This window comes from Schistocerca serialis, chromosome 1 (assembly GCF_023864345.2).
Source record: "Schistocerca serialis cubense isolate TAMUIC-IGC-003099 chromosome 1, iqSchSeri2.2, whole genome shotgun sequence".
Taxonomy (NCBI): Eukaryota; Metazoa; Arthropoda; class Insecta; order Orthoptera; family Acrididae; genus Schistocerca; species Schistocerca serialis.
In genome coordinates, this window is record NC_064638.1 from 1,225,571,477 (window position 1) to 1,225,594,631 (window position 23,155).

General features: G+C 46.7%; 1 protein-coding gene across 4 annotated transcripts in view; it reads right to left on the reverse strand.

Annotated features, from left to right (window-relative positions):
• Positions 1–23,155, reverse strand: part of LOC126419085 (fibrosin-1-like protein) — a 731,992-nt gene that overhangs the window by 13,523 nt on the left and 695,314 nt on the right. For 3 of the 4 annotated variants that reach the window (XM_050086201.1, XM_050086194.1, XM_050086177.1), the window contains exons 6-10: positions 17,852–17,894; positions 4,490–6,009; positions 3,413–3,491; positions 3,125–3,290; positions 564–722 (exon numbers count right to left, since the gene is read on the reverse strand). In XM_050086201.1, coding sequence (XP_049942158.1) covers positions 564–722; positions 3,125–3,290; positions 3,413–3,491; positions 4,490–6,009; positions 17,852–17,894 — 1,967 coding nt within the window. The remainder of the gene's footprint in view (positions 1–563; positions 723–3,124; positions 3,291–3,412; positions 3,492–4,489; positions 6,010–17,851; positions 17,895–23,155) is intronic. The other variant, XM_050086186.1, reaches the window with a different exon arrangement.

The following is a 23,155-nucleotide window of genomic DNA, read 5'->3' on the forward strand; positions in this document are numbered from 1 at the left end:
AGACACTACTGCAAATTATTTAATGATCTAAACAGAGTCAGATACTGCTTTCTACAAAGAGACTTGGCATTCTCAGTATCACATACCAATTTATAAACTCTCATCACTTGTAATGCATAGTGCTCTACTGTGTGACCAGCTTTCGCTACTCGCACCTGGAAATCATTTAGGCCCGATGACAAGGCTACCAAGTAAATCCCGCTGTATTCTAACTCTCTGCATGTGGGGGCACGGAGATCTGTAGATTGTAATGGCCACGGTGTAAGGCAAATTCAGCCGTCCCACCTGCCAGACATTTGGGAAATTAGAGGACAGTGACTACATATCGAGAGATGCTGATCCACTTTGTTCAAACAACTTTGGCTTATTTCCCATAAGCTACTGTACAATTCTTGTGAGAAAGAATATTACGTTATGTCATAATTCAACTGGACATCTCTATCTTGCTGTTCATTAATTGTCATTCACCTAATATTAAATACTGGCCAAAAACTGTTTATACAATTACGGCTATACTAATACGAAGAGTGCTAACAATTAAGACAGGAGTTGCAGAAACTCACCTGACCCAGGCTGGAGCCTTGGAGTAGGCAAGACTAGAAGACACTTGTGCAGCCGAGCTGAAGGGCGACGAGCTACACGAGGTGATAGCTATACTAGGGAGTGCTGCACCAGCACTCACCGGTGTGATGCTGCCGCGGCTCAGGCTGCTGACGTTGCTGCTGCAAGAAAACCACGGTATTTCCATTAGTCGACTGAAAGAGGCCACAACAATACGATTAAAATAACTTGGCAGCTGGCGTCTCTCATTTGCCACTACGATGTTTCTACAGCAGTTGTCACATACTCTTCACATGATCAATTGGGCTAGCAAACAGACCACATTTGTTTCCAGCATTTATTGGTTGCAGTCTAACCGCCAGCAGCAGACAGAGCTCAGTGTTTCAACTGTTCAATGATACTTGTTCCTAGTGTGTAGGATAAGTGAAGTGAAACTTGGTTGTGGTGTGTGTACTGGCAACAGTCACGTAAAGTTGTTGCAAGGTACAATGGCTGTTCAAAAAGTGACTAACTTTTCTTTATAAACTCAGTCTTTATTCAGATGCAATTGTTTGCCACTAGTCACCTTCAAGGTAGTTCCTTTGAACTTATAGGCACCTCACCTAATGCTCCTGCCACTGCTGGAAGCATTGTTGCAAAGCCTCTTTTGGTCTGTGCGCAGCTGCTCCATCGAATTCTGCATGTCGTCTTCCGTGTTCTGAAATCTGAACCCTTTCAGAGTCTTTTTTACAGTCTAGGGAAAAATTGAAAGTGCTAGGTCAGTGGAATAAAGGAGACTGAAAATCCACAGCTGTGTTGAGCCTGGCCAGGAAACTAAAGTGGGTGCATAATGCTCACTGCCCACATATCCAGCTGTTTGCATCTCACTACTTCACAAAGGTGATGCAGAACCTCTCGGTAGTGCTCCTTATTTGCTTCAGTACCTTCTGGGGTGTATTTGTGATGTACTTCATCATTGGACTCAAAAATGATGGTCAGCATGACTTTTACATTGCTGTGGATCTGCCTTGCTTTTTTTTAGTCTCAGGGATGATGGGTGCTTCCAATGCGATGACTGTACCTTTGTTTCAGAGTCGTACTCATAAATCCAACCAACATGCCCTGTGCAATCTCCGAACAAAGATTCTTCAGCTCGGTCATTAGCAACCTTCGGCACAAATTTTGTTGAGAGCCTCTCAATGTCCAAATGTTCCATTAAAATGGAGTTAATAGATCTAATATCAATTTTAATCTCATCTTCAAGTTCTTCGATCACGATTCAGCTGTACCGCATCACTAGGGTCCTTACATGATCGATAACAACCTCATTTGTGGATGTCGAGGGCCTACCTGAATGTGCTATACTCTTCACTGATAAGCAGCTATCTTTGAAGCATTTGTACCCCTCTTTTAGCTGTGTGGTACCCATTGTTTCATCCTCAAACACTTCTTGAGCTTGCAGATTGTTTCAACTTGAGAATCGCCAAGCTTCAAAAAACAAATTTTGATGCAATAACGTTATTTGACTTTTTATGTCATTTCGCCCACAGCACAAAATCCAATGACTACCACTTACATTTGTTCACTTTTCAACAGCTAGCCAGCAACTGGTTTTTCCAGGTCATGAAAAAGAGCAGGTATCCCCATTACATATGCGTACAACCTCAGAGAGTCCATGTGCCCCAATACTACTGCTGGTTTTACATTGGTTCAAATGGTTCAAATGGCTCTGAGCACTATGGGACTCAACTGCTGAGGTCATTAGTCCCCTAGAACTTAGAACTAGTTAAACCTAACTAACCTAAGGACATCACAAACATCCACGCCCGAGGCAGGATTCGAACCTGCGACCGTAGCGGTCTTGCGGTTCCAGACTGCAGCGCCTTTAACCGCACGGCCACTTCGGCCGGCGGTTTTACATTAAAAAAAAAAAAAGAAAAAGGCTGTAGTCTTTTTGAACAGCCCTCATATGACTGGAGGAACCTAATTTTAATCAGCCTATAATTTAACAAATAAAAGAGTAACCAAAAATAAATGCTGACAATGCAAGTACAAAAACATCTACATACTCTTGTCTTCAGAAAGGAGTAAAGGCTTAATTGTACAGATGCTAGATGGAAGCAAAATAAGGTGATAAGTATGGCACATTAAAGGAGTTATTTCTAACTTTTTGCTAATCAGCAAAATTCCATATAACCCACACGGAAAAGGAGCTACACTTGTAACTGCATAGTAAAATTTTCAATTCAAGATACAGGCAGAGAGGAAAAATAAGAAAATAAGATGGCGGAGTGCTGTAAAAATAAAACACTAAAAAGGAAATTGACTGGCTGCAGATTGTAAATATTGCAGGATGATGAGGAACACAGGAAAGGAAAATACAAAAATGAAGAGGAAAGAGAATAGAGTGGTATTAACACCTAGTTAATGGGTAGACAACATACATTAACATTATTTATAGGAGGAGAAGGTGACAGTAAAAGGAAGAGAGGGAAAGGCAGAGGAATGAGAGATAAATAGAAGGTGGGGTGAGGGGAAATGTTGCGAGTTTATGCAATTGCCAAACAAACAGAATGAACTCTACCTGTAGCTGTCCCTCTCTCGGTTTGGGCTGTGGCCTCGTGGCGAATGACTGCGACCTACAACAGGAGTCGTCAGAATATCACGGTGACTTGTGGTAGTCGTCGTTACCACTGCTGTAGCTGTTGCCACTGCTGGTGCTGTTGTTGTGGTGGCAATTGGAGCTGATGCTGAAACAAGGAACAGGAATGTAAAGTGAAGTTTGTGTGATGTGGAATTATAATAATGGAAGACTGAATGTGAAGCAAAAGAAGGACAATGGTAACAAAATAACACAAAGCAATTAACTCACCAGCAGTTACGGGTATTGAGGCAGCTATGCTATGATGCGGCACCTTGGAAGTAGCTGAGCAAGGTGATCTTGCTGCTCTCTGGAATAATAAACATGACCATCAGTAAATGGTGTCAGGCACATTTACAGTCTGTGTGTGTGTGTGTGTGTGTGTGTGTGTGTGTGTGTGTGTGTGTGTGTGTGTGAGTGAGAGGGAGGGAGAGGGAGTGAGAGGGAGTGAGAGGGAGTGAGAGGGAGGGAGAGGGAGGGAGAGGGAGGGAGAGGGAGGGAGAGGGAGGGAGAGGGAGGGAGAGGGAGGGAGGGAGAGGGAGGGAGAGGGAGGGAGAGGGAGGGAGAGGGAGGGAGAGGGAGGGAGAGGGAGGGAGAGGGAGGGAGAGGGAGGGAGAGGGAGAGGGGGAGGGGGGGGAGGGAGAGGGAGGGAGAGGGGGAGGGGGAGGGAGGGAGAGGGGGAGGGGGAGGGAGGGAGAGGGAGGGAGAGGGAGAGGGAGGGAGAGGGAGGGAGAGGGAGGGAGAGGGAGGGAGAGGGAGGGAGAGGGAGGGAGAGGGAGGGAGAGGGAGGGAGAGGGAGGGAGAGGGAGGGAGAGGGAGGGAGAGGGGGAGGGAGGGATGGAGAGGGGGGAGAGGGTGAGGGGGAGAGGGGGAGGGGGAGAGGGGGAGGGGGAGAGGGGGAGGGGGAGAGGGGGAGGGGGAGAGGGGGAGGGGTTGTGGAGGGGGTGGGGGAGGGGGAGGGGGAGAGGGGGAGGGGAGGGGAGGGGAGGGGGAGGGAGGGAGATCCAATAGCATCCAATAGACATTCTTAAGCAAGGTACCACCAGTCTGATGCACTGATTATCGTCGCAAGGCGTCTTTGGCAAGATTTTTTTAACTACTAGGAAATCAATAGTAAACTATTAGCTAATTATTTTTTTTTAATTTTTACTAATAGTATAGAAACCACCCTTCGTGGATCTGTTCTGAAGATGCATTTATTAAGACTCTAGATCTTCCCTGTGTACTTCCACAGTCAAAACATGCCTGTAATTAATTAAATTTAACTCGACATATACAGAATTAGACAGCAACGGAGGGTATACATACCGCATCCGCAGCGACAGCTGCAGCAGAGACTATGGCACGTGGCGAAGGTGGCGCCAAGTAGGGACTGTGCTGCAGCGACGAGGCGTAGGGCGCATACAGAGGATAGCCGGGATAGCCAGCCAGCGCAGAGGCCGGCGGAGGATGATACGCAGCTGCGGCGGCAGCAGCGTGGGCGGCAGCAGCACTCACAGGCACCGCAGGGTGGCCGTGGGCAGGCACGGGGGCCGGTCCGGGACCCGGTCCCGGACCCGGAGCGACTGGCGCAGCAGCAGTGGCAGCGGCAGCGGCAGCAGACGGCCCCAGCGAACCCAGCAGCGGCGGTCCCGCGACGCCCGGCAGGGCACCCACCGCCGTCGTGACGACGGGAAGTGCCGCCTGCAGCTGCGGAGGTGACAGAGCCGGACCGGGACCTCTGCCGTTGGCGAGCACCGGCAGTGGCGCGGGAGCGACAGCCGAAGTCGGGGGCACCGCCGCCGTCGCGGGAACCGAGGACAGTCCCGGAGCGGGTACCAGGCCGTGGTGGTGGTGGTGCCCGTGGCCGTGTAGGTGGGTGTGGCCGTGGGGATGACCGTGCCCCAGGCCGTGGGGATGGCCGTGGAGGTGGGCGTGCGCCAGAGACAGGGGATGGCCCAAGTGCGCGTGCGGTCCACCTGGGATGACGGTGACACCGGCAGGAGACGGACTGCGCACCGCCGCAGCCGTTGCCGTCGGTACGGGAGCGCCGAGGGGTCCGTGACAGGCGCCAGCCGTGGTAGCCGCGACGGGGACTGCCAAGTGAGCAGACACCGGTGCCGCAGCCGCAGCTGCAGCCGCGGCCACCGTGCCAGGCAGGCTCGAGGGCACCGCAGAGGGAGACGAGACGGCCGCAGCCGAGGTCGCGGCCACAGGCGCGTGCACAGCCTGCTGTGGCTGGTGCTGTGGTAGCTGCTGTTGTTGCTGCTGCTGTTGTGGTGGTGGCTGCTGTTGTTGTTGCTGGTGGTGATGCGGGTGCACTGGCGCAGGAGGCGGGAGAAGAGGGCTAGATAATCGTGGGGGCGGGGGCTGTTGGTGGGGTTGCTGCTGCTGCATTGGCAGCGGCAGTGCTTGCTGTGAATGCTGCTGGGCGTGTTGCTGCTGTTGTTGGTGTTGTTGCTGCTCCTGTTGTTGGTGTTGCTGCTGCTGCTGCTGCTGCTGCTGCTGCTGCTGCTGGAGAAGAGATGTTGGTGTTGCTGGCTGCTGCTGCTGTTGTTGCAGCTGCTGCTGCTGTGGATGTGGCGGCGACACTTGCATGGGCACCGGTGGCGGCTGGTGGTGCGGCTGTATGTGGAGCGGGTGGGACAGCGCAGACATGACCGAAGCCGAGGCGGCAGAGACGGCGGCGTTGGAGGCGGCAGCGGCGGTGGCGGCGACGATCGGAGTGGGGGTAGGAGTGGGGGTGGGCGACGGCGACGGGCTCGGGCTGCGGTGGCCACCTGCCCCCGGTGAGCCGGTACCATTGTTGAGGGCCACTGTGGGCGGTGGTGGGTTGCCCGGTAACTCATCTGCAACAGAACAGAAATGTCGTCTCTGCAGCTAAACCCATTACTGGAGAACGAATTTCAAAAGATGGTTACTTGACTTCTATCGTGGATTAATGTTTACAGCAACAAAATAGGCCTACAGCATCTCCTAAAAAGACCTGGCAAGTCTGAATGAGATGACAAATGAAAAAGCGCAATAACTCTAGAAGTATTCTCTTGTGCAATACTTCAGAATGTTACATACTTCAGAATGTTACAACGCGCAAGACATATAGATAGCTCTGACGGCAAATCTATATCGATGGTTAAATTCGATGGTTGAAATGACATTATGGCGCCAGAAAGGAGATCTGACCGCACTATTACGTGTAACATTAATGACGGGTAATCAGCACTTTGGTAATGCGGGGAAGTACGGGGCACACTCAGGCTTAACTACAGTAAGTCCAAGTGTATATACCAAGTGTATATAAGTTGAAATAGTAATGCAGCAATGAATAGGCCGGCACAGACTCAACTACATGAGAGAGGCGCATCAACCTTGTCTTCGGGCTGACGACCACAACAATAACACAAACCTACCGACGATGGCTGTGCGTATAAACTCTGCACGTGACTGTGGGACATTGAGCGGTAGCTCACGGCGCCTACGTTTCTTGCCAGGAACGTCGCGACGGAGCGGCAGAGAACGCTAGCCACGACCAGGAGGCAGCTAATTTCAGACAGGAGGGCCAGACAGTCCCGGAGCCACCTCGCTGACTCCTTTTTGCCTATTTTTCGGGACGCGCGGACGCCGGTGAAAGGCCGCGGTAATTGAGCGCCCGCTGCTAATTTGCTATCTAAACGCGGAGCCTCGTAATTACTCAAAAAAGGCTCGCGGGCAGGGAAGGCTGCAATCTGACCGCCAATTTCCTATTAGCTTTCGGGATGTGGAAGTCAAATCCGTAAGTCTCATCGACAGAAGTCGTAATATTGCAATCTGCTGCAGTTAGTTAAGACATGCGACCAATATACACGAATAAAAGCGCCTCTGAAGAAAGGTAGATTTAACACGTAACTTTAGCTTCAAAGGTACCAAAAAAACATTCGACCATTTGAAAATCCAATGTCTGTTTGTTAAAATGCCAATACTATCACATTTTTAGTCTTTTTCTTTTACTTATAAAACTCCTATTTCTCAACCGTAACTGCTTCGTTCCAATCTTCTCCAGTTATCAACAACTTTCCTTTTCGTCCTCGCAAAACCTCATTAAGTTCGCAATGAGGTATGCCACGACACACGGGGATGTCACATACGAGATACAAACGAAGGCAAAAAAATACGCATCCTTACCTCATTTTCTGGTATTTAAAATACAGCTAGAAATAGGATATCTGATTTTTTTAAACCGAGTTTTGTAGGGTAACTCGAGTCGCGTGAACTAACCCTGATGCAGCAACCCCAGGCAATTGACCGACGTACACAGTAAGACAAAACAAACGCCGCACCGCGTAGGAATTACCCGAATGGGACAGAAATCGATAGATGTAATTTATATGCACAGACAAAAGAATGATTACAATTTAAAAAATCTGGATCGTTTATTCGAGAAAAAGAGTGTCAGAAATTGAGAAAGTCAATAACGCGTTGGTCGACCTATGCCCCTTATGCAAGCAGCTATGCGGCTTGGCATTGACTGAAAACTTAACATCACGATTGATGGTCACGAAACAGATGAAGCTAAGAAATTCTGCTACCTAGGCAGTTAAATAACCAATGACGCACGGAGTAAGGAGGACATCAGAAGCAGACTAGAAGTGGCAAAAAGGGCATTCCTGACCAAGAGAAGTCTCCTAGTATCAAACATAGATCTTAATTTGCGAAAGAAATTTCTGAGAATGTACGTCTGGAGTACACCACTGTATGGTAGTGAAACATGGACTGTGGGAAAACCGGAACAGAAGAGAATCGAAGCGTTTGAGATGTGGTGCTACAGACGAATGCTGAAAATTGTGTGGACTGATAAGGTAAGGAATGAGATGGTTCTGCGCAGAATCGGATAGGAAAGGAATATGTGGAATACACTGATAAGGAGAAAGGACAGGATGAAAGGCCATCTGTTAAGACATGAGGTAATGACCTGCATGATACTAGAGGGAGCTGTAGAGGGCAGTCAGGTAATTGATGCAAAGAAAAAAAAAGTGGAGAGTTCCGACCATACAATGACCAGCAAGGCATTTAATTCCAAAGTTGCTTCTTCAACACGGTTATCTTCAGTACTATCGCCTTTCATGGAAAGGTCTGTTATATTCCTTTGTAATGACTCTGTACGTGTGAAGTTACTCCATAATTGGAAAGTTCCCCCGAATCGTGTTTGTCATTGTTATTGTGTAAACTTTCACGCATACACGGGAAGGATAAAACCGGGAAGTCAGGTGTGGCCTAAAAGACCGGAATCGACGACGCAAAGGGAAGTTCTCTTTCGGACCGTCCAGCTACGGATCGCCGAGAAAGCGTCAATGTGATTAGCATAGGAGTGAGTGAGTGAGTGAGTGAGTGTGTGTGAGTGTGTGTGTGTGTGTGTGTAGAGAGAGAGAGAGAGAGAGAGAGAGAGAGATTCTTCTTCACGGTTCGCTAAGCGCGTTAACTACGCTGTTGACGGCCGAAAGTTTACCCATCTACTTTTCTCCGACGATGCCTTCGAGGCACACTTTCTCGTCGCCGTCGCTCTGCCGGCGAAACCTGTAACTGCACATTCGCTCTGACCGTCAGACCTAAAACTGCATCTCGCTGCCTCTATTTAATGACGTCGTTCTCGTCGGACCAGTACGAATGCAAGAATTCTCTGAAATTCCTTCAGAACAAAATGCGAAAGGGTAGCCATTTTCTGTCGTGCCCGTTCGACTCCGAGATCATTTCAAGGAACATAAATTATCAACCAGTCGATACCACCAGTTTTCTAACACCGCCGGCTGCTCTGTGATATTGGGAAACAACTTATGAGTATAAGCCCTTACGTGGTTAGTTCCCTGGAGGAGAAAACGGTGTAATATCCATGTTATTACACGCACTGTTCTCTCCACGACTTACAATACACTAGTAAAAAATAACTGTTGCAGGAATTCTCGCCTTCTGTTCTGCCTGTCTGTTTCTAACAAGGGAACCTCCCCATCGCACCCCCCTCAGATTTAGTTATAAGTTGGCACAGTGGATAGGCCTTGAAAAACTGAACACAGATCAATCGAGAAAAAAGGAAGTTGTGTGGAACTATGAAAAAAATAAGTAAAATATGCAAACTGAGTAGTCCATGGCAAACATATGCAACATCTAGGAGCGGGTGACCCCAGGAGCGCCGTGGTCTCGTGGTTAGCGTGAGCAGCTGTGGAACGAGAGGTCCTTGGTTCAAGTCTTCCCTCGAGTGAAAATTTTAATTTTTTATTTTGGCAAAGTTATAATCTGTCCGTTCGTTCATTGACGTCTCTGTTCACTGTAATAAGTTTAGTGTCTATGTTTTGCGACCGCACCGCAAAACCGTGCGATTAGTAGACGAAAGGACGTGCCTCTCCAATGGGAACCGAAAACATTTGATCGCAAGGTCATAGGTCAACCGATTCCTCCACAGGAAAACACGTCTGATATATTCTATACGACACGTGACAGGAATATGTTGTCGATCCACCTAACTTGTAAACTTGGCCAATGGGTAAAAAGATTCTTCTACCTTGCCCGATTTAGGTTTTGTTGTGGATGTGATAATCACTCCCAAAAAAGTGATGAAATCACAAGAGTTTGTCTCATAAACTGCAACAAATGAATGCAACAGTCTCACAGTCGCACAGTTTTCCCCGTGCTGTGTCAAAACATATGTTTTAACGTTTTCAAATTTTTCCGTGTGTACACCGTCAAATCCTGCATATGTCCAAACAAATCTGAACATGTCCAGGAACTTTGGAGAGTGAAGTTGATTGTGTGTGTATGCCTGAACTTTGATAATTGTCTGAAAATAAAAAATTAAAATTTCCACTCGAGGGAAGACTTGAACCAAGGATTTTTCATTCCATAGCTGCTCACACTAACCACAGGACCACAGCGCTACGAAGCCGGCACTGTCCTTAATGTTACCTATCTTAAGCATGGACTACTCAGTTTGTATATTTTGCTTTTTTTTCATTGTTCCACACAACTTCTTCCTGTTTTCTCGATTGATCTGTGTTCAGTTTCTCAAGGCCTATCCACTGTGCCAACTTATAACTAAATCTGAGGGGGGTGCGATGGGGAGGTTCCCTTGTAAGTAGGCGCTGTTTTTTTTTTTTTTTCTCCAAAATAAAAGTTGAACAATCGCAACTGTCTGAAAATGCTACGAAATAAGTTCCTTTTTAATTACAGTTTTCTGCGTTTATGGCAGTTATTGCTTCGACATACCCCGCTCCTCATGCTCCCGGCGAATAGCGTTCAACTTCTTTTTTTTCAATACTACTACAGTTTCCCTCTTAGGTGACGACGACTCACTCTTGAACTTCCTCCTTCGGGGCAGTTACGTGTTAAGGAGCGCTTAAACACTGTAATTTGAGGTGGAAGCTGTTGAACTGCGTCCGTCACTAAATTATTGCATGCGAAACGACTGAGCTTCCGGTGACCGCAAATGTGGATGTGCGGAATAATAATCGAAGTTACGAGCCAGTATCAGTATTACCGTTTCCATCTATCTGCATTACATGCCATCGATAATAAAAACTATTGTTGGTTTAAGCCGTAATTATTACCCGTTTAGGATGGAGTGCTACTATCACTGGCTTTAATGTAGAGCGTCCCGGAAACGGCGACACACACAACGCTCTGTATACCAAATGAAATATTTTACGGGAATGGGTTCAGCCGCCTAGCGGAAAGTGTGTTCTTGCGCTTCGGTAGTCTACCTAAACGTGTGGGTGTGTGAAAGTTGAGTCGTATGTGTATTTTTGGAGTGTAGCTTGTAGCATAGTGTTTGTGTATATGTTGATGATGATGATGATGATGAGGAGGAGGAGGAGGAGGAGGAGGAGGAGGACGCGAGAACAGATAGGGTGACGGGAGAGGGTGCTGGCACACACCCCACTACTCTCCGATAGCACCGACGAGGCTGTCGAAGCTTACCGTCCCCACAACCAAAAGTGTCACATGCCTTCACTTCGAAGAAGTTTGGAATTTAAACCTCGACACTAACGCAATGACCGGTGATCAGAAATTTTACGCCGCGTCGTGTCCTCCCCCAGCCCGCCAAATACTGGCAGTGAAAATTTCATCCGCAGCCAGGATTCGATCCTGCTTACCTCTGAATCGCTGTCACCGCACAGGTTTGCGTTAGTGACCTCTGGTGCGGAGGCTCGATCAAACATTTATCTTAAATACCTTTACAGATACACAATGCAACGCTTACTACATTGAGAAATATATATATATATATATATATATATATATATATATATATATATATATATACATATATATATATATATTTTTAACATCATTGTGAATTTAAAGGACACTTGATACATATACTATACGAATAACAATGTGTAGAAACCCCAGCAGTGTATGATTACAGGTACTTGTTTTATTCATCTTCAAATTGATCCGTGTCCTTTATATTAACAAAAGAGGCAAATAAAATATATAGTCATGACTGGCGTCGTCATATGGTATACAAACATGATAAAATTAAACAAACACTCACGGCTGCAGCTGACGGCAGCCTTCCATTAGGAGCCACGAGTGTTTACCAAAATTCTATCAAGTTCTTATATCGCGTAACAGTGCCGATCATGGATGTTTTCTTCATTTGCATCTTTTGTTAACTTCAAGGACACGAATCGATCTCAATATACTCATTACGATTGAAACAGTTCACGGAACGAATGTGGTTTTTAGATATTTTCAAACTTTGGATCCCTATTATCTTCAGAGTCACCACGCTACCCTCTCATCATACTTGAATCACTTTAAACGGTATGCAGTATGGGGAAACTTTCAATACTTCGCCGGCCGGAGTGGCCGCGGGGTTCTAGGCGCTACTCCTGGAACCGCGTGACCGCTACGGTCGCAGGTTCGAATCCTGCCTCGGGCATGGATGTGTGTGGTGTCATTAGGGCAGTTAGGTTTAAGTAGTTCTAAGTTCTCGGGGACTGATGACCTCAGACGTTAAGTCCCATAGTGCTCAGAGCCATTTGAACCATTTTTCAACACTTCGTTTGAGTTCCCCAGCAATGATACGGAAATGTTTTGCAAAAAGAATTTACAAAATACGTTTCATTAATAACTACAGAAAGCCGTAACTTATGGAACTATCAAGACTAAGACGGCCTAAGCTGTGTTAACAGATGATCACGATCGACCACTACGTTCTTAGTGAAATGTAAATTACGAGGTCAAACTTCCTTACACGAAAATTTGGGCCGATTGCAATCATACCGTTAGAGCTCCGGTGCACCGAACGGGTAAAATGACTAACGAAATTTGAATATCCACAAATGCGTATAGAAGACTTTCCGAAACGTGGCTTGCGGATACGATGATGCGGATATTTTTTCTCATCCGTGCAGACAGCTGTCCGTAGCAGTGTCCTCAAGTCGAATTCTCATCTGTCTCTTTCGATTCCGAAGCCCAAGTCTCCAAACACCTTGGCGAATGCGAGATGTGCCAGGGGAACAGGTGCTTGGCACGGAACGCTGAACCGGAAGCGGTGTTCTCCGTCACTACTGGTCCATTATGTGGCACAAAGCCCGCAGACTTTCCTGCCCCGCTGAAGCGCCAGATGCTTTCCGTCGGCGCGGCGGCGGTTTTTTACGGGCGCGGCGCAGCGCTGTGGAGGACAGATAGCCGAGCGACTTTATCGGGCCCGGCCGTAACAAATTGTGTCTGAAATCTCCGGAGCCGCTGCCAGCTGGCCCGCGTCCAGCGCGCCCCGGGCGACCCGCCGGAGTTTCTAAACAGTCATCAGTGATTTAACGGCGGCCAGTTCCGCCTCCGACACGGGAGCCGCCTGTTACTCGCGCCAGCATCCGCCAGAAGACGCGCATTTCGGCCTCACTTAGCACAGAGGGCCGGAATAAATTAGCGCTCCCACTCTGGAGCCATCCTAAGAGCTTACGAGCCGGATAACGTTGTACACAAAAGGCTGGAGCAGAGGGCGTTGAGATACATAATGTGACTGCTAGAAACGTAACTGTCCAGTGATCTGTTTCGTATATAAAGTAGAGTGTATGTCTGGAATCTCTTGCCGAACCCCTGAATCGATTTCAACCGAATTTGGCACAGGAACAGCAGACTTTACGAGTATCTGCACTGTGGGGTTTATCACCTCCTAGCTCCAATAGGAGCGGAGATACGGGCAAAACCGTGTTTTTCCAGGCGCCGACACGTAGGCTGCCCTGCATGACAGATGTGTTGTCTTGGAGCAGTTTGGGCCTGCTTAATCGCCGTGCTGAGTACGACGGCCTGTATCTCAGGAACAAACAAATTATTTTTTAAATCCTTATGTGTAGCATGGCCTGCATGAAAGGCACGCTCTGGGAGTAGTACTGTCCTGCTTTGTTGAGCTGAAATGCAGGCGCTACATATGCTAATGAACATAGCTGATGACAGGTTGAGATGGACAGAGGAGGGTATGGACAGAATGAAAGAGTGGGGAGGAAGACACTGTCAGAGAGAGAGAGAGAGAGAGAGAGAGAGAGAGAGAGAGAGAGAGAGAGAGAGAGAGGGGGGGGGGCGGGGTGCAGGAAGTGGACAAAGGGAGGGGTAGGAGGAGATGAAGAGGCAGAAAGAGTAGGGAGGAGGAGATACACGGATAAAGGTGGGAGGACAGGGTGGACACAGAGAGGGTGAGGAGGAGGTGTGTTCAATATACGTGTCAAATGCATATGTGGGCAAAGCTGCTGGGAAAAGGCTAGTAGCTGCTATAAACAGCGTTACAGTTCAGGAACACGAAGAGGTTTGCAGATGACACTGTTATCTCAGAGACAGAAAAGAAACAACAGTTCATTGAAATGGATAGCCTCTTGAGAAGAAATTATAAAATGAAAACACAAGTAATATAGTGGTAATGGAATATAACTGAATTGAATCAGGCAATGCTGATAGAGTAAGTGAGCGAATTACGTTAGGAAATCATACACTACAAGTAGAAGATGGGCTGCAAAATCACTGAGGATAGCCAGATAGGATTTGTCCTCTTTAGTTCCACTAGTTGATAAGTTTGTTTATCCACCAAATATTTCTGCCGCAGGTGATCACTTGCCCTAGTAAGTTAATAATATGTAATCGTTTCCAAAAATTATTGGTTGGATTCCTCCACTGTGGATATCAGAGAAACAATGGCTAACTTCAGTAAGTAACGACGCAAAGCAATGAAACTTTCTGCAGTAGCTACCGAAACATTTCGGAAGATGCGCAAATTTTCGGCGCGTATGTGTCTTTACATGGGTTCTGTATGCTGACAAAAGTTACAAGTTTCGTGAGTCGTATACGACGCGCAGGAAGCGGAGAGGATATAATGTAGATGGCAAAGAACAAGAAAAGCGTTGCTGTAAGAGAGAAGTATGATAATATCGAATATAACTTTGAGCACTAGCCAGTTTTTCGTAAGGTATTTGTCTGAAGTGTAGTCTTGAACAAAAGTAAGTCGGGGACGGACGGTAAGCGCTGGAGACAAGACACTAACACAAGCTTTTGAAATGTAGTGTGCAGAAGATACAATAACCGATGAGGAGGTGCTGTAACTGGGGTAAAAGGAATTTATGGTACAAGCTGACTAAAAGAAGGGATCGGTTGATAAGACACATCCATGAAGATGAAGGAATCGCCAATATGGTAATGGGGAGTGGGGCGGGAAGAGGGAGGGAGATAGAGAGAGGGGGAGAGGGAGAGAGAGGGGAGAGAGAGAGAGAGAGAGAGAGAGGGGGGGCGGGGGTTGGGAGGAGGGGCAGGAACTTTAGAGGGAGATCAAGGCTTGAATATAGTACCGTTCATGTAGGTTGCAGTATTTATCCAGAGATTAAGAGACTTGCAAAGGATGGACTACTGGGAAAGCTGCATTCTTCGGATTCGAAACAACAACAACGACGACGACGACGACAGCAACAAAACAGAGTGAACCCGAACGTACCGACAAAATTTCAGAGGTTGTTCAAGACAAATTTAGGGGTATTTTGGTATAAGGCATCCGTCCAGTGGTTCGTTAGAGAATAATAACGTTAATTATGGCACGGATGTAGACGAGCAACCACTGGAAAATAGCATAATAGACGAAATATTCCAATACTGGGAAACAAACAGTAATTAAAGTTGATGGCAGAAATGTTGCCTTTTTAGAAATTTTTAACTCCTGCGGCACTTGCTCGAAGGAAAGTAGCGTACTTATGTTTTATTCGATTTGTTACCCCAATTACCCTCGTTTCGAGAAAATATTTACACAACAGTGAAAAAGTCTATGTTACGTAATCACTAAAACATACAACACGAAACACTGTCATGTAAAAACCCTAGGATACAAAAGTACTGTAGTGCGGTACCCATTGCTGCGATGAAGTTCACAGTGTAGCGTCGGTGTGCCGGTCTTCTACAGCATTCAGTGAACGCATACACGAGATGTATATAGGGCAACTCTTCAGCAGTGAAGCTATCCATGCTGCTGTTTATCGCTGTTAACGTAGAACTCACACAGTTGGAAAATCGAACCTGAGATACAAGCAAGCAGTGCTGAACGCAAGAATAATTTAAGTATGAAGACTATAGCGGGCATTACTGTTGTCGACACGCAGTATCGAAGTGACTTGGAGCAAGTCTGTCTCCAAGCAAGACACAGAGATATCTGAAGTGCAATTCAGATATAAAGGTAACCTGGAAAGATATTAACCGGAATGCCCTTACTCTGTAAGGAGCCACTAGAGGCCAAGGATCCTTGAGCAACGTCCGAGATTTTGCCGGTAGAGTTCGGATTTACCCCTTACGTATGCAGACACGTCAGCCAATGTCAATAACCCCCGTCCTAACATCCATATTTTGCTTTTCCGCCAACAGCGAAGCGTCAGGTTACTGTCGTCCCCTTTCTTATCGCCTTGTCATCGACTACGATCCTACAGCGTCACAGACAAGATCCAAATTTCATCGAATCTTCACTCAAACAGACCGATTCTGCGTTGTAAAACCTCCTCTACACCCATCGTCAGTCTCGCATGTTTTTGCACAGGGAGACATCTAATTACAAGATACTGAAGTATCTGTGACACAATCATGCGGAATGTGTTGTTAGTTCTTCGTCGGTCAGCTTGACACGCAAGCCAGTTAAGATAAGGAATGAAGGAAAACAATAGCAACGAAAGAGCCACTACATCGAACGAGATAAGCTGCACGTAATTACACCTAACGTCCCAACGCGATACGAGCAGCGGTATGACTAACTTGTTTCCCTCTTGTGACTGCCAGGTGTGTAACTTAGTGAGGTACTCGCCGAAGGAAATTTAAAAACGCCACCTAAAATGACCACAGTAATTGTTACGATTTACAGTTGGGATACAAGTCTGCACTCACTCACGTGTATTCCTCAATACATCACTAACAAATCACACAGTTTGCTAGTTACATTTACTTATAATAGCTTATATAATAGCTGATATCACATGCTCAATATCGAGAATTTACCTGCAACATTATACATTTTTAGAATAGTTCAGAGTAGATCTGTACCAGTTACTGTGATGGGCAGACCTTATCCACGAAAGAAATACTTATAACAGAAAGATGAGCAATTAATAATGGCATCAAGTACCTTCTACTATAAACAGTGCGGTACGGTATGGTGTTATAGAAATGGCTGTCAATACACAATGCTCCTTTTCGCGTGTCCCTACCTTTTTGGTCCTCAATTGTGTGTTTAAGAATTCAATGAGTTTTTTTGCACCTTCACTTGTGAAACCGGAAACTGCCAAACGAGTATCGCTTTTTTGTCTACATAGGCCCATCCACATCAGTGGCCTCAAATTACCCTACATTCGTCATGACTATGGAGTGTCGTACTACACTGCATGTGAAAGGCGAACCTGTGTGAAAACTAAGTGTAGTTGTACTATGGTCTGTGCTGATAGTGACGAGTTCTTACAACAACAAAAAGGAAGATGACGAGAGTGAATTTATTTTTTACACATGAACCGTAAGTACGAACCCGAACACACTCAGTCAATAAGTTTAAAAAGCAGTAGCCAATGTATCATGAAAAACGAGACTTTATTGCTATGTGAAAGTTTCATTCTGGAAACAACAGAAACCTATACACAAGCATAATGTAATTTCAGACAGCTTCTAACGCTTTTGTTAAAAATTTAGTGAAATGAACTTGGTGTCAATACACATCAAAATTTTCAGTTGCGCAAGTGACTGCAACGAAAACTGAAGGATTATCTTAACATTATGAATGAAACACACCCAACATTGGGGTAATATTCTACAGTATTTGCACCGGTGCTGCGCGTGTTTCATCCATAATGTATAAAATATTCTACCAAGAATCGACGGAACAGTCAATCAATGAAATTACTATAACTATAAAAGCACGTAATCGTAGCTACTGTTAGTTTCAGGCCACGGTTATAGTGAATGTTACTGCCTGGTGATGAAAATACTGAGTGATAAAAGTTTATTTGATGAGCGAATAAACCCTGTGACTGGTAGTGATCTTCAAAAACAAACTGCTTATGGCCGACGTAACTCCTCTGCCGGCTATGCAACAGATAATTCACTTGACAAACGAACAAAAACTTGATGTACACACAGCAAATACCATTCAAGACGACAGGAGCTCAGACTGAAAACTTAATTAACCAATTACGGCAAGAAGGGTGCAGGATTACTTACGTTTCCGAGTGGTGGTGAAGAGATCAGAGCCTGCATCGGACCCCTGCAACAGAGAAAGAGAGATGGCTTGAGTCGCAGCTACCAGGAACCCAAGCAGGCGGCGGTGTTTACACACGCGGGCCGTGCCAGTAAAAAGCTCTCGCTCACAATAAAAAAGTAAATACCCAGGCGTGCTTCCCAGACACTGAGATAGGATCAATATTTACACCGACTTTACGGGGCCTTAACACACATCGTGGCTTGGGTAAAGAAACACACACACACACACACACACAGAGTCAGCCGATTAGAGAAGTCGTTTTATGTCAGTTGTTGCTCGCCGTGTAACACGGCACCTCTCCAAACAAACCCATTTAGAACAAACAAGCAAGCAGAAGAAGTGAAAGGCAGAAGACGCGTTCCCTCCAGCGAGCTACAAAGGCGTGTCCAGCGAGATGGGTTTTCCCTGGCATAGGTGCTGACAGCGCCAGCCACTAGCCGGATCTTGCCGTCAATCATTCTCTTAACACCTCTCCAAGATAGCCCCGCCTAATCGCGTTTACGACAAGCGCTCCTGAAGGCTGCGCCAGAACTTCGTGTCAAGTTTCCAGGAACGTTAGTGCCTTCACTGACATTCAGCGCGACGGTCTGTGTAAACCATAATTCAGAAGTGACAGTAAGCTACAGATCTACCACGAGACCGAATGCGGAAGCGCCAAATCTACATCTGCCTCGACACTCCCGCAATCCACCTTAACAGCGTGTGTGGCGGGGGATACTTCCCTTTTCTGTTCACGGCATACGAAAAATCGGATAAGTGGAGCAGGCCTCGTGCTCTGAGTGTTGCTTAGAAAATTGATGATGTAAATAGATGATGATAATTTCATAAGGCTCAGTAGCCTGGTGCAAATCTTTATACTGAACGCCACTTCGGCGACTTCTGTATCTCTAACCTAGCCCAGTTATCCAACCAGGGAAAGGGAACCTAGAATTTACAGTGGACTCTGAACCACGTGTTGCTTCTGACGACTCCTCGCATACTTCAGAGGTGAAGACCAGCCTAAAACGAAGACTGAAAAATTCGTGGCCCGAAAGAGATTCGATCCCGCGACCTCTCGGTTTCTAGGCACACGCTTAACCGCTACACCACCAAGCCCGACATGGATATAGATCGTGCGTCTGCCGATATGAACTGTGAAGAGTGAGTTTGCGAGTATCAACGTATGTGACATATGTGGCTGTGTTTTTTGACTCTATTCACTTGGAAGCTTAAACGTCTAAGGGGACCATAGATTTCAGTATGTGGCATAAATTTCAACTTCATATCTCTACGCGTTCCGAAGGGATAAGAGAGAGAGAGAGAGAGAGAGAGAGAGAGAGAGAGAGAGAGAGAGAGAGAGGGAGGGAGGGAGGGAGGGAGGGAGGGAGGGAGGGAGAGTCTTCAACAGACCGGCAATCCACAGAGTGATTCATCGAATGAGGTGCGAAACCATAAAATTGTCGCGAAAAGATCCTAACCGACACGGACAAGATACGCCTTTTCAGCCGGCCGCTGTGGCCGAGCGGTTCTAGGCGCTTCAGTCCGGGACCGCGCTACTGCTACGGTCGCAGGTTCGAATCCTGCCTCGGGCATGGATGTGTGTGTGTGTGTGTGTCCTTAAGTTAGTTAGGTTTAAGTAGTTCGAAGTCTAGGGGACTGATGAACTCAGATGTTAAGTCCCATAGTGCTCAGAGCCATTTGAACCCTTTTTTCACGCCTTTTCAGTGACAATCGATTTCGAACTTGGCAGGATTTTTTAAAAAGATTTTAATGCCGCCAGTTTTTATGATTTATTTATTTCTGTCTCGTGATTTCGGCCGTAGAGGTATTCTGAAGTGCAAAGGGGACAATGGCTCAACAGCCGAAATTACGATAGCTAGATAAACAAAAACTGACGCTCAAATAGCGGCAGTGATTTCACTGCGGCACGGACTGCTGCTGTGAGTGACTGAAGATCCGTCTCAACAAGCGAACATTGCGAAGGCAACTGCACTGCAATGACCATTTGAACTCTGATACCTAGCGCGAGCCCACTGGTCGCAGTGGTAGAAGGCTGCGCAATCTCCAATGGGCCAAACGCAGCAGGTGACTAAAGTCGTGTGGTGTGGTCGCGATTCTGTGTGTGTGTGTGTGTGTGTGTGTGGTGTGTGTGTGTGTGTTCCTTTTCTTTTCCCCTCCAAATAATGCAACATGTAGAGTGCACCGACATCCGAAAGAGGTGTTTGTGTCGAGTGTAATTCAGGACGGAGGTGATCCTGTGATGTTTAGGGTGTGTTTTTCATCGGAGGAAGGCAATGTCAAACCACCTCCACTAGGACCTTGCCTAGTACGGCGATGCGGGACTCCCAAATCGTCCCCTACGCTCCTCGGAGTATGGGACCTCATCATCATCTTCGTACAATGATTTGAGTCCAATGATTCGAGTTGCCGTCAACATGAACCGGGACGTTTATTGTAGCCTTCTACTACATTAACAGATTAACTAAAACAATCTTTTGGGTTAGTCACTTCTAATTTTCAATCCCCACGGTTCCTTTCGAGCGCTTACACACCAATCTTCAGGTGAATCACTGGTTTACATTACACACACCTAAGGATTCACCTGAAGAACTGCGTGTATGCCCTCGATAGGCACCGTAACAGAAAAAATGACGAACACAGGTAATTGTTTTAAAGTCTCTTTTATTGTCACAAAAAGTTGGAGTTTCCTAACCACAGTCCACGATGGATGGCATAAGCTTCTACTACATCTTCGTGAAGAGCGTGCTGCGGACACTGCAGTGTTTCTTTCAAGACGGCCAACAGCCGTTTTGAGAACGCTGCATGCAGACGTTCCCGGTCTGATAAATCTCAAGTGGCCCTGCTATATCACCCGATATTAATCCCGCGGAGAATGGGACTACTTGCAACAGCGGATGTAACGCAGCACTCAAACCCTCCCAATTTAGTAGCTTTATGTGATCTAATCATTTATGATGACTTCCGCAGACTATGGCTTACCTATAGGAACTTGCGGTCTTTCTCGCTGAATTGTGACTATTATCCATGGCAGTTATAAGAGTCGAGGGGTATGAAAGGGAAGCAGTGGTTGGGATGGGAGTGAGACAGGGTTGTAGCCTCTCCCCGATGTTATTCACTCTGTATATTGAGCAAGCAGTAAAGGAAACGAAAGAAAAATTCGGAGTAGGTATTAAAATCCATGGAGAAGAAATAAAAACTTTAAGGTTCGCCAATGACATTGTAATTCTGTCAGAGACAGCAAAGGACTTGGAAGAGCAGTTGAACGGAATGGACAGTGTCTTGAAAGGAGGGTATAAGATGAACATCAACAAAAGCAAAACGAGGATAATGGAATGTAGTCGAATTAAGTCGGGCGATGCTGAGGGAATTAGATTAGGAAATGAGACACTTAAAGTAGTAAAGGAGTTTTGCTATTTGGGGAGCAAGATAACTGATCATGGTCGAAGTAGAGAGGATATAAAATGTAGACTGGCAATGGCAAGGAAAGCGTTTCTGAAGAAGAGAAATTTGTTAACATCGAGTATAGATTTAAGTGTCAGGAAGTCGTTTCTGAAAGTATTTGTATGGAGTGTAGCCATGTATGGAAGTGAAACATGAATGATAAATACTTTGGACAAGAAGAGAATAGAAGCTTTCGAAATGTGGTGCTACAGAAGAATTCTGAAAATTAGATGGGTAGATTACATAACTAATGAGGAGGTATTGAATAGAATTGTGGGGAAGAGGAGTTCGTGGCACAATTTGACTTAAAGAAGGGATCGGTTGGTAGGACATGTTCTGAGGCATCAAGGGATCACTAATTTAGTATTGGAGGGCAGCGTGGAGGGTACAAATCGTAGAGGGAGACCAAGAGATGAATACACTAAACAGATTCAGAAGGATGTAGGTTGCAGCAGGTACTGGAAGATCAAGAAGCTTGCACAGGGTAGAGTAGCATGGAGAGCTGCATCAAACCAGTCTCAGGACTGAGGACCACAACAACAACATCCAGAACACAGACAGTTAGGCGGTATTAGCACTGTGTCTACTGTGGGTGGATTTATGCGGAGCGTAGTGAGTTTGTTTTATACTGCACTGAGCTATGGCTTCAGTCATTATTAATATCAAGCTGTTGGGCAGTGCAGTAACGAGTACCGGGGCGCAATAGACAGCGTCAGCGTGGTGCGTCGCTTAGGCGCATTTTTAACACAGCAGAGCCCCAGCCCCTTGCGAATGGCCGTTATTAATACCATCGGCGCCGTGGGAGTTTCACAGAGAACGGCAGGGCACGACACACAGTGCGCATGCGCAGTGCGGCGCGGCGCAGGCGGACGCACGCGAGTCGAGGTGAGGCGAGGCGACCGCGCCAAATTACAGGGGCCAGCCAACAAAAGGTGCGCCGCGGTGTGGGGGAGGGGGAGGGGGCGCGCCGGCACGCCTCCATTATACGGCTAATGACACCTCGGCGGGCCAGGCCTGTAATAAAAACCCCGGCGGCGCGCCCAGGGAAAACTGAGACCCTCCTGCTGGATCACACGCTAATTCTGGCACTGGCCGTGTGGCGGCGCCGCACACGAGCCTCACACCCGACGTACGCCACTGTCCGTCACGGCGAATCCACACTGAACCACGAAGTACGTAAACTTCTTTGTTGCCTAGTGGGGCAATTTACAGTGGAAGAGACTACCTGTACGAACTCTGAGGGATGTTGCTTTCAGCAAAACTAACCACTTCGTTTCCAATGTTATAGAGGGAACGTCACACGTCGCGAGCTCGGTGCCAAGCTGTGCTTTAAACCTCTGAAGTGTTGCAATATCAGAGATTGCTCGCATTTGACCAGCGAGACTAGTCGAAAATAAATCAAATAATTCGTGTTTTGTCTGCAGATCAACTACAATGGTTTGCTATCGGTACACACGGTTTTCTCTTAAGTGCTTCACTCACAAGCGCATTGCAATCATATTTCTGTGGCAATTTCTAGCACAAAATATTGCACCTCTTTCAATAGCCCATGGAAGGACTGGTTGGAATTGGGGATCAAGGTCGAAGAAAAGCAAAGTTGGAGGAACAAATATACACCGACAAATATGCCTGAGATCAATGACAGAGAGGAATACAGGAAAAGATTAGAATGTCACCAGTGGAGCCGCCAGGAGAAAAGGAAACTGAAGATCTCGGAAGAAGGGCGGGACAGAAGAGAAAGAATGAAGAGGTTCTGGGAGAAGAAGAGGAAAATGCAGTCCACGAAGGGGCTACCCGTGGTCCTACAGAGGCCGTAACGCAAG